Genomic DNA, 11,916 nt, shown 5'->3' with positions numbered 1-11,916 from the left:
TGCACTTACATAATGCCGAGCTGCCGCTCAGGTGGGAAGGGAGGAGCTGGGACACCCGCCAAGGCACCGGTACCTGGCCCGTATGGGGAGCAGTGAACCTACCCAGCTGGGAAGGAACGGGAGTGAGAGGTTCCCCTCTTCCCTGGGGGCCTGCAGCAAGTTGGCACCGTTGGTGAAGGGGGAAGCGAGACACTGTCTCCAGTACGGGCTGCCAGGGCTGGGGTCAGAGCCAAGCACCTGTGCTGCTCGCTGGGGCAGTCAGTGACAGTGCCTATGGGCCAGAGGCCACTGATATGGGTACAGCAGGCTGCTTTCGAATTCATCCCTGGTGGAGCAGGACCTGTGGTGCTCCTGGTGAGGTAGGGAGTGAGCAGAGATGCCAGGGGACAAGGGTTTCTCCCTGTCAGTGCCCCTTAGCACTCCTTGCTGCCTGTCTTCCATGTGTCCCAAGAGGCTCCAGGCACTGTGTTAGTGACAGGCTGTGCCATGGTGTGGTGCAAAGCCGTGTCCCTCTGTCACACCCAGTGTCCAGGCACCTTGGTCTGGAGGCTGCCTGGGTGATCCCCCATCACCCCTAGGTGGCACAGCATGGGGGAGCTGGGTGCACGGCCCCAGGCACTGGAGCCAGGTGTGCCCACACCTGTGTTTGCAGTTGTTTTGCTCCAGCCTGAACTTTCTCCTTCTGGGGAATGAGCCAACGCATCCAAGAGGAGATAGCCTACACAGCAGAGGATTGTGGGTGCCAGAGGAACACCCCGATAACGTGCCTGATAAGGGCACCCTGCTGATGGCACCAGGGAACCCAAACCATTTGGAGCCCCTTGTTTTGGCTGATGTGCTCCTACGGCAACACAGGAGGAGGGGGAAGTTGCGTGGATACACATCCCTTTGTGTGGCTGACATCCAGGACAGCACGGGATCCCCAAGATCCTAAACTCAGAGTTGAGTCTCGCTCTGGGGCTGGCTGGAGACAACTCAGTCAGGTCAGATCAGTGCTGGGCATCTCAGACAACATACATTTCATCATGTCCAGCCTGTCTCTGGGGGTTTCTCTGGCTGGGTGGTCCCTGCCAGACTCTCCATACCCTTTGCTCACAGCAGGGATGTTGTCAGGGATGCACAAGGAAGGGATGCTCTGGACCAATTGCCTCCAGGGCTGATGCTCCTGCAGAAAACCCTGCTGTTCCAGGAGTGCATGGGATCCTGTGTGGAAAGGGCTTCTCCCCGCCATGTCCTCACACAGGGCATCACAAACTGCTCTCCAGGGAGATCTCAGCAATGCCAAGGGACCAAGCTCACATGGAAGCACCAGGTATAGGGAGGACAGCTGCCACTACCCTCGCTGGGCACACCTTCTCCCTGCAGGTGCCAATGAAGTGGGCAGAAAGGTCTTTGCCATCCCTCTGTAATGCCAACGTTAACCCAAGATTGCTCGTCCCAGAGCCAGACACAAGCCCAGTTGTGTGTGGTCCAGGGAGAGCAGGCCCATGGCCACATGGCACCTTTCCCTGGGCCAGGGGGGTGAAGGGAGCCGGTGGTGTGGGAGAAGGTCAGCACTGCGAGGGAAGCAGCACCCCGGGTGTGTACTGGCACATGATCGAAGCGGGCCCTACCTGGCTCTGTGTGGGGAGAGGAGGTATGTGCCAGCCTGCTTGCCCACATTGGCCAGTCATGCCCAGCCTCTCCTGGGCAACACCTGGCAGCCTGGCTAGCCTGTGCCCATCCTGCTTTGGGCTCTGAGGGGACACCTCTGCATAGCCAGGTCGTCTGCAGTCACTGCCAGACCTGCTGCTCCATCCAACAGGGTGGACAGTGACCTGTCCTTTGGTCTGAGCCATGAAAGGAGCTGGGGTCCACCTTCTCCCAGGCCTGGGCAAGCCAAGGGAGTCACAGGGAGACAGGGAAGCTCTGTGTGAGTGGTTGAGGGAAGCATGAATTTGGGCAAAGCGGGGCAGCACTGCCCTTCTCACTGTAAGGTCAGGCCAGCAAGCAAGAGCTGCCTGGGCAGCAGTACCAGGGTGGCATTTGTGTCACAGCACCACTTGTTCCCATCTGTCGGGTGTCACTTTGCGGCAGCAATGCAGGAGGAGGGGAGCCAGGGCATAAAGGGCATCCCAGGGTGGCAGGGCCAGGGCAAGCATTCCAGCTGGTCGAGTGGGCTGGAGCAACAAGAACACATTGATGGGGAGAGGGGCCATGCATGAGCGTGAGAGAGGTGTGGGTGTGGGACCGAGCTGTCCTACTCTCCCCCTTCTGGCCCTGGGACAACTCTGCCAGGGAGGGGGCCAGGAGAGCCCCCCTGCCCTCCAGAACCATGCACCAGGGCTTTGTTTGCTTTGCTCCCACAGGACAGATCTGCACATGGCCTGTGGCCTGCAGTGTTGGTTGCAAGCCCTGCACACCACCGAGGTGCCGGAGAGATTTTGTTTCAGTGGCAGGAGTAGCTTGTACTGCTGGGAGGTGCCAACCTTGGTGTACCCAAATCCTCCCAGCGTCAGGAAGATGTCAGGCAGGCAGCCAGCTAAGCCTGCTGTGGTCTCCATCATGGGCATCCCAACAGCTTGGGACCCCCACCCCATCCCAGCAGCCTTGGGGGCCATGTCCTGGCAGACCAGGCTCACGGGGGCTCTGCCACAGCACACTGGGTTCAGCGTGGCTTGGCAGGGCTGGCAGCAGCGTGCGCCACACAATGCCCCCTGCCTGTCCCTGCCTGCTCCTGCAAGACCCAGCTCCCTCCAGAAGGGTATTCCCAACATTCTCTGAAGCACAGAAGAGCCCTGCTCAGCCCCTCCAGCCCGTTAGGTGGGAAGCATTTGCCCCTAACCACAAGGCTATGGCCAAGGGGGCTGGCACAGCCGAGCCAGTCTGGTGATGCCAACGTCAGCTTCTCAGGAGCCTGTCCTCTTGGTTCCCTGGGGATTCTCCTGCACTACCCATCTGCTGGGGCAGGCACTTGGCTCTGCACAGGCAGAAGTAGGTGTCCCAAGGTCAGCCAGGGATGTCAGCATGGCCCTACAGGGAAAAGGCCTTCCCTACAGGGAAGGATTTTTTTCAGTCTTTAAACTGTAAAAATGAGGAAGAGGTTGGAGCTAACGGAGGCTGCAGGGGTCTGCCCTGATCCCAGCATCATGCCCCCTCCCTCCAGCATCACACTTTCCCTTCCTGGTGAGACATGGCCTGATCCTGGATGGTCTCTGCTGGGACCTGACACCACCTCCCTGGCCACTGTCCAGCACAAAGAGGGTTAAAGCTGACTCTGTACTTTGGGGGAGCACCGTGACTTGCATGGGACTTGGAAGGGCTTGGGATATATGTTGTCAGAGCCTGGCAGCTGTGCATGTGCCCAGGGGACATGACCGTGCATGGGTCCGTGCGCTTTATGTGGACTGCCAAGGTGAGTGAGGCTCTAGGTGGATCCTGCCCTTGGGAAGGACTGAGGCCCTCTCTGTAGAGGGCAGAGAATCACAGAACCCTTTAGGTTGGAAAAGACTTCTGAGATCATCATCTCCAACTTTACCCCGGAGAAGGGGGCTGGAGAGGCGAGAGAGGCTACAACCCATCCTGATGCTTTGCAAATGAGCTGTGAGTTATATTTATCCAGGTGCTGCACATGGCTGGCTTTGGGACAGGAGATCATCCTCTGTCTGTGTGCGGAGTTCTATATATATGTATATATCTATTTGAGGGGGCTTTGCAGAATGACTCTGGCAGCACAGAAGAAACTCTGGGCTCTCCAGACTCCAGGATCAGGGTGGTATCCAGTCCTTGCCAGCCCCACTCACAATTCCCTGGGGATGGCAGCCGAATTGGCAGAGGGTGGCAGATGCCATGGGGCAGGACAAGACATTTTCATCTCCTTAAGTGAGACCTTCACAGTGATATGCCTGTGAAATGGAGCAGGACTGCTCTGGGTGGTTTGGAGGCAGGGGATGGTCTCAGGTTGTCCCCAAGGGTTGGCATAAGCGAGGTGAGGGCTGGCTGCTGAGGTCAGGCACACACAGAGCCACAGGTATACATCCTGCCAGCAACCGATTGTCTTTCACATTGTTATTGTTCTGAAATGTCAGGGACGGCAGGGTTTCAGCAAAGGTCCCTGATTTGAAATGCCCGGGATTCCTTGCAAAGGCCAGGCGGGGTATTAATAACCGTCTCTGCTGAAGCTGTGCCGCCCTACATGTCCTTGCCTGACCTCCTGCGGGTGCTGGCTCATGCTCCAGCCGAGCACAGCTCCTGTGTCCCCGGCCCCCGCCGGCTCTGGTCTGTCCGGGCTTCGCACCCCCAGCAGGGTCCAGCTGTCCCTCGGGCCTTGTGGGGCTGCTTGGGCTCTTGCTGGGGCTCCCTCCAAGCATTCGGCCAGGCAGGAGAGCACCAGGACCTGTGAAAAGGACCAGTGAAGGGCTTGAGGGGTTCCATAAACAGGGCTTATTCTGGGCTGGAAGAGCAGATTTGGGTAGCGTGGGGTGCGCTGCACAGCTCTCGCAGCTCCCCTGCCTCCGTCCTCATTACATAACGAGCTGCCTCCCAATTAGCGAGCGGGCACTCCCGCACGCCGCAGGGCAGCAGCTGCCAGCGCCCAGCAGGGCTTCGGAGCGCCCGCTCTTGCCTGAAAAGGGGCCTGGGATTGTTTTTGGAGGATGCCAGAGGCCCTGCTTTGGGGTTCCTCTCTCGGGCTGGGATCGCTGCAAAGCTGGGTGAGGGGCTGGGGGAGGCAGAACCCAGGCTGCACAGCACCGGACCACGCTTTGGGGTTCAAGGGCGCCGCGTGGCCCTCGTGCTGCGGGGGGGCCCTTCAGTGTCGCAACCACCTATGCTCTATCCCCACTCCCCTGAAACTGGACCAGAAAAGGGCAGCCAGGATCTGTGGGTGATCCAGCTGGGGCTGTCCAGCATGACACAGTACGCTAAGAAGCAAGGACAGTTCTGGAGTTCAGAGCCGTGGCTGGCAGGAGCCCCGGGGCAGGGCACGAGTAACCAGGAGGCGATAACAGCGAGTTCAGTGACAGGACTCCAGCCCCGGCCCGTGGGTGTGAAACGCTTTGCTCTGCGGACAGATTTGTGGATTAAAGCTCTGCCAAGGGTTCAGCCTGCCGTCCTCCCTGGGGCTGGGCATCCCTGGTCCATGGGAGGGGGTAGCATGGTCGGGGTTAGCTGCACTCCCCCAACAGCCAGCCACGATGCTCAGAGAAAGCTGCAGGGTTTTCACTGAGCTGTGCCATACCTGGCACCCTCACCTCAGTGTTTGGCAGCTGTGGGACCCTTTGGGGGGAGCAGTGAGCAAGGGTGCCCAGGGCCCACACTGGGTTGGCAGCAGCATGGGGCTGGTGTTGACAAACACCAGCAAGGTGGGATGTTTGGCCACATGATCCAGGGCTGGTAACAACCAAATGAGCCGTTTTTCCTCTTCCTCTCCTACACCAGCATGCCTGGGGAAGCTGTGACTCTGAGGGCTTCCTACATGGCGAGAAGGACTTGGCTGGAACTGGGTCCTCTCTGACCTCCCCTCCTCACACAACTGCTGGGAGGCAACTTCTACTAGGGGCAAAGGAGGAAGAAGAGGGTCTGGTGACAAAGTTAAAGAAAAATTGCAGCTCTCAGCAGGCTGGCTCGAGGGTGTGCACTTGCAGGCTAGAAAAAAACCAGAACTGGGAGTACAGCCAAGTACCTTTATCAGAGGAAGCAGGCAGCCCCACAGCTGGACACAGGAGCCTGCCAGGGCTCCCTCCACCACCCCACACTGCTTCCAGCCTGACAGGTTGGAGGAGTCTCCACACAACAATCCCTGCCCATGCCTGCTGCCTGGCAGGGTGGGTCACCTGTGTCCCCTGCCCATGGACACAGAGCTCACTCTGCCTCCGCTGGGCATGAAGGGAAGGAGGACATGTTCCCTGTCAGCCTTCCCAAGGGTAGGTTCCCCTCCAGCCTTCCCTCACTTATACCCTCCCTGGGATTCCCCAGCATGGCAGAGGCCGCCGCTTCTGTGTGGGCCACACATGCCTCTGATGTCTCCTGGCTTGGGACTGGGACCAGGCAAGGCCAGCAGCACCGGCTCCACAGGCAGGGGGTGCATCCCTACCCAGGCACTTCCAGGTGTGCCCAGGAATAGTTGCCCTCTGCTCTGGAGCAGCACATGCCCTGGATTGGGTGATTTATGACCCCTCCAAGGCTCTGATGGGCATGACCTGGGTCTCCATGTCACAGGGCTCTTGGTTGCATGAGGCTTCTGCATGTCCCACACAGCTCCTGGAGGGCACCAGCTGAGGTGGGGGGTAGTGCCAGGCCTCAGGGAGCAGCTCAGCCAGGAATCTCCAGGAGGAGGAAACCAAGATCGGACAACTGGTGTGGTGTACTTTGGCAGTGCTAGGCCCACAGCCCTTGGGACTGGCACAACAGCCCCATGCCAGTGCCATAGGGCAGGCAGTTGCTGTTCAGGATGGTGGGATTGGCATGGCAGATGACCCAGCTGCCTGTTTGCCTGTGGGCAGCCCCTGGCATTACCTCTCCTTTCCCAGAACCAGGACAAAGCTGCTGGACAAGACCTGGAGCCCCTCAGCCCTGTCCCACACCCAGCCCTTCCTGCCATAGTCTCCCATAGGCCCCGGCCATCACCAGTGTCCCCAGCCACACTTCCCTCTATTCCTGCAGGGCACAGCTAGGATGCCCTGGCACCGGCATCCCCAGTCCCTTGGCTGGCACCACCACAGTTGCAGTATTTTGGGCTGTGACAGGCAGAGTTTTCTTAGCTGTGTGTTTGCAAGCAGTAGCTTTTCCTCTCCCACTCTGCTCTGACCCTTGGAGCAGGAGATCTGACTCTGCAGAGCAGCCTGGGCAGCCTTGGCTCTGCGCCTTTCCCAGTTTGCTCTCCAGTGTCTCTGAGGCCAGGCTATAAACATTTCCCACGCCTCAGACCCTCTGAAGGGCCTTCCTCCCATTGAGCTGAGTCCTTGGGAGAGAGCAAGCCAGGAACGCTGCCACGGAGCTGTGAGCACAGCCTGGAGCAGGGGGAGAGCCAAGACTGGGGAGCCAGGGCTGCTCCTGAAGCCCCAACCACCCCTCTGGCTCCATCTGCAGCTGCCAGGACAGGAGCATCCTCTGGTGTGTGGCACTGCAGTGCCTGGTGCAGGTCCAACACACAGGGCTCAGTACAACAGCACGTCTTGTCCCTGGGGCTGTGGGGAGAGGGCATGTCCCCTGACCCACAGCACTATGCAGGTATGGGATGCCAGGCAGCAAGAGATAATCCCCTCGTCCTACTCCCTATCTCCCCTTGCTCCAGCCTGGCAGAGCTCTGTTGGGCCTGCCAAACTCCAAGTCCAGTTGCTGAGGAGGGGGTTGTCATTTAATGTCCCCCAGGAGGGAGGCTGGCATCTTCTGGGCTGAGGAACAGGCTGTGTAAGGGTTTAGGCGCTGCTGGCAGCTTTGGGGTGTCCTGCAGGGCCACTGCTTGGGTGATGTCATCATTGGCTGGTGTCACCACCTCTCCTCACTGCTCGATGACAGCCACGGGTGCTTTTTTCCCCCCAGAGAGCACAACAATTAGTGTCACACTTAGCCTGTATTGCGGCGGCTCTCTATGTTCCCAAAATAACCACAGGCACGAGCTGGGCCCGGCCTGATGAACCTCCTGTCACTGTGTGTAGATGCAGGAGCTGCCATGCTGCTGCCTCGGGGATGCAGTTCACAGCACTGGCCCCTCTCGCCCAGCCTGCTCCAAGCACCCATCACTGTGGCCTCTGGTGCCACACGGTAACTGTGAGTCCATGCGCCCTGCTCTTTAGGAAGAGCAAGGTGGTGTGTTGCGCACCCTGCTCTGCTTGGAGGAGCAGGAGCAGGTGGTGGGACAGGAGCCTGGCAAGGCCAGGGCCATGGTGTGCTAGGAAAGGGCCCCCCCACCACTTGGGGTGCAGCTGGAGCCCCATGTAGGACCCTGCTGCTGTGGGGGCATTGGGGCAGCTCAGAGGGGCTCCTGGGGAGAGCTGGCACAAAGCAGAGTCCAGCAGAGCTGGGAGCTGCTGCTCCCACTGTGGAGGTGCCAGCAGGGCTACAGGTGACACCCGTGGGCTGGGGGTGCCCTCCCACTATGCAGGGGCATGCGGAGCTGTCCTGCGCCGTGCTGCTGACACCAGGGGTACAGGCAGGGCCGTGTGTCAGCTGTTAGTCAGGGCAGCATGTGCAGGGGGTGCCGGCAGCGCTCGTGCATCTGCACACGGAACAGCAGCATTTGTTTGGCACACAGAGTGTGTCACAGGGTAACAGAGACATTCAGGTTGGAAAAGACCCCCAAGATCGTCAGCTCCAGGTACTAAACTAATGTGCTTGCACATGTGTGTGAGCAGGGCGCACCAATGTGCACATGCATGTGCAGGGTGTGTCCCTGTGTGCAGGGCACACGCTCGTGTGGGCTGCAAACACACGTGTGTATGCAGGGGGTGTGGGCGTGCTGCGTGTGCACGCGCATGTGCGGGCAGGACTCGCTTGTAGGGGCTGCAAGGTGTGCCGTGGGTGTGTGCACCCAGCGAAATGTTCAGGAGCCACATCCCCATGTGAGGGTGTGGGGCTGTGAGGGGGCTGCAGCCCCCTGCCCGGCCTGACCTGCCCTGGCCACAGGCTGCATAGGGATCCCTCATTTACTGAGTGCCTGGAAAGAAACTTCTGCTTCTTCATCCCTCCAGAGCATCCCGCGCTGTGGCCTCTCAAAGGCCGACAGCATCCTGCCCAGCCTCAGACTGAGGAGTCCATGCCCTGAGCAGTGATGTGGGCAGGGCTGGCTGGAAAGACCCAGGGGGACTGCAGGGAAATCAGTGACTTACTCTGGTTTATTTTTGCAATAGACCCAGCTCCATGGGGAAAATATTGGAGGTGGCAGAGCTGAAGCAATCTCCCCCCCAAAGCATTTTCCAGCTTCACTCCAGCAGCTGCAGAACTCCTTGGTTTTTTCCTCAGTCCTTGGTGCCTGAGTGTTGCATCAGAAAGGTACCAGGCAGGGACCGGGAACCTCAAGCTGTGAGACAAGGACCACCAGCCAGGCTCTGGTCTGCCCATTCTGGAGCCCTTGGTCCCTGCCACTAATGATTTAGGGCTTCCTTTGGGAAGGAGGCTGAGCCAGGAGTCAGGGGGCCAGATCACAGGAGGTGGGAAAACAGGCACAGCTGCCAGGGCTGGGGGCAGGCTGGGGTCTGCCCACCCCACCTCCCTGTTGCTGACACCTCTCTGCAGAAGGTGGCACAGCTGTGGGAGAAAATGCTCTCCCCATCTCTTCTGTCTTCTCCACAGTGAAACCAGCACGCTTCATGAGCTGCAGTGGGAAACTGAGTCAAGGGACCCCTGGTGTGGGTGGTCTGGACTTGTCCCAGCAAGGGAACAAAGCTGTGTCCCAGGGGCTGCCACCAAGCCCACCACCAGCCACTCTGGGGACAAGTGCACACAGAGGCCTTTCATCCCCCCAGGGAGGGGGGCACCCGCGCAGCTCGGGATGGCACACTGGCCATCGGCCTTGAAAGGGCCAATTGAGTGCAGCTGAGGTCATCCCCCAGCATGTTTACCCCGTGGCTGGAGCCCCTGGATGCAGCCAACACCCAGGCTGTCTCTGCCACTGCAAGCTGGGGGGACGCAGCCACAGGCAGAGCCAGCATTGCCCCTGGGAACAGAGGGGCTGGAACGGGGTCACGGGGTGGCATGGCCTTCCCGCCGCCGTACTCCCCGAGCCTCTTCAGAAGGAGGGACTGGTAAGTAGGGCCTGGTGTGGGTGAGGGGGGGAGCACAGGCCAGCCCCGGGGCTTGGGGGACAGACCCCGGCCTACTCTCTGCAGTGCCAGCACCCTGCTCAGTCCCTGCTCAGCAGCGTTGCATGGGCTGGAGTAGTGCTGACAGAGGGGGATGTGCATCATCCCTCCCACAGGTCCCAGATGGGCCCACCAGGGAGAAAATGCTTTCTCACGTCCTCACATCAAACGCGCGTGTCCTGGGGCACCTGCATACGCCCGGCTGTGGTCCACAGGCGGCACAGCATTCTCACCCTGCCCTGGGAGGGGGTTGTGATTTGTGGAGAGCTGCCTGGCTAGGTCTTGCTCCCAGCAGCAGCCGTGCTGCACTGTGCCTCAGTTTCCCTTTCTGATGGGGAAATTCCACTCTGCTCCCCCTCCCCGCTTCAGGAAGGGTCACAGCAGCACACCCGCTAGTCAGGGCTGCTTGGCCTCTTCCAACAGCCAAGTGCAGGCACATTCAGTACCCCCTGGATTGGGGCATTTGGCGTCCTTTGCAGCATCCCTGGGGTGCACATGCCCTGCCAGCACTAACGCTTTCTTGGACACTATGCCGTGTGTGGGCTCTGCCATCCAGCATCAGCCTCAGGGTGATGAGCCCCTGGAGGCAGGGGCAGCAGGCAGCCACTGAGCAAAGTTCCCCCAGGCCCATATCCAGAGGGCAGAGATAAGTGGGCAGCCAAGGGCAGTGGGGCAGCACCGCGTGGGCAGTGCCACCCCAGCCCCCGGGATGCGGGGGGCGTTCTAGGGGCCCTGCTTACACCCTCGGAGGAGACCCTCTCGCTCTATGTGTAAGTCGCTCTGTGGACGCGAGAAGGACCCGTCGTGACGCCGCGGCCGAGGGCGCCCGGACGGTTCTGTACTCCGAGCTTCTTCGGCACCCCGGGGTCGTTGTTCTGCACCCCGAGGGTGTGGTTATTCTGTACTCCTGGTTTGTTCTGTACCCCGGGACTGTTCTGCAGCCCAGGGTGGTGGTGTTTAGTGCTCCCGAGTTTGTTCTGGACCCCAGGTTTGGTCTGCATCCCGCGGTTGTTTATGAACCCTGGACGTGTTCGTTCTGTACTCCGAGCTTCTTCGGCACCCCGGGGTCGTTGTTCTGCACCCCGAGGGTGTGGTTATTCTGTACTCCTGGTTTGTTCTGTACCCCGGGACTGTTCTGCAGCCCAGGGTGGTGGTGTTTAGTGCTCCCGAGTTTGTTCTGGACCCCAGGTTTGGTCTGCATCCCGCGGTTGTTTATGAACCCTGGACGTGTTCTGTACCCCGAATTTGTTCTGCACCACAAAGTCATTGTTCTGCACCCTAGATTTGTTGCTCTGCACCCCGGGTTGGCTCTGCACCCTGGAGTTGTTTTGCTCTGTACCCCGAGTTCGTTTTGTACCTTCACTTTCTTCTGTACCCGGGGGCTGTTCTGCACCCCGAGGGTGTTGTCCTGTACCCCGCGTTTGTTCTGCACCCCGCAGTTGTTGTTCTGCAGCCTGGAGGCGTGTTCCGTACTCTGGATTGGTTCTGCACCCCGGGTTTGCTCTGCACGCAGGTTTTCGTTTCCCCTCCTGGGGTTGTTTTTTACGCTTGGGTTGTTTTTCTGCTCTCGTTTCTGTTGTTTATCACTCCTGTTTCTGTTTGGTTTGCACCCCCGTTTCTGTTATGCGCCCCGGTTTTTTTAGCAGCCCGTTTCTGGTTTTCGCTCCCGTTTCTGTTTTGCACCCCAGGTTGTATTTTGAATGCCCGTGGCTCCCCTTTCCCTCATGCCCCCACTTCACAATCACGAGGCCTCACTGTGAGGGACCTGCAGGCTGCACCTACAAATGCAGACCGGGTTCACCCCTTCTGCGAGCACCCAAGCAGGTGCGTGTGTCCCCCTCACTGAACCCCCATCCTGGGTGCCCAGGAGCACAGGAAGGGGATGCTGAGGTGTGTGGGCTGTGGGGGGTTGTACTAAGGATGCCGGGGGTGCCAGGACTGTGCTTGCAACAGACAACGGATGTGAAGTGGGGCTGCAGAGTAGGGGGGACACAGTGCTGAAGCGCGGGGTTCTTGCACTGGGATGGTGCCGTGCTGTGGTTCAACTGGAAGGGGAGGAGGGGCTGCAGAGGGGTGCAGTACACGGTGTGAGGGGGCAGTACCGGGGGCAGTGTGCCGTACCGGGGGGCAGTGTGCC

General features: G+C 59.8%; 1 protein-coding gene across 2 annotated transcripts in view; it reads left to right on the top strand.

Moving 5' to 3' along the window:
• Positions 1 to 11,916, top strand: part of TSC22D3 (TSC22 domain family member 3) — a 16,316-nt gene that overhangs the window by 1,572 nt on the left and 2,828 nt on the right. Inside the window, exon 1 of one of the 2 annotated variants that reach the window (XM_017741304.1) lies at positions 9,584 to 9,722. The exons of the other annotated variant lie outside the window; for it this stretch is intronic. Within the exon in view, the coding sequence (XP_017596793.1) occupies positions 9,673 to 9,722 (50 nt within the window). The 5' untranslated portion in view covers positions 9,584 to 9,672. Of the gene's footprint in view, positions 1 to 9,583; positions 9,723 to 11,916 lie in introns of those variants that run through there. 2 annotated transcript variants of the gene reach the window in all.

Source organism: Corvus brachyrhynchos, unplaced genomic scaffold (genome assembly GCF_000691975.1).
Source record: "Corvus brachyrhynchos isolate BGI_N302 unplaced genomic scaffold, ASM69197v1 scaffold351, whole genome shotgun sequence".
NCBI lineage: Eukaryota > Metazoa > Chordata > Aves > Passeriformes > Corvidae > Corvus > Corvus brachyrhynchos.
Note: the sequence above shows the minus strand (reverse complement) of the source record. Positions and strands in the feature narration are given on the sequence as shown.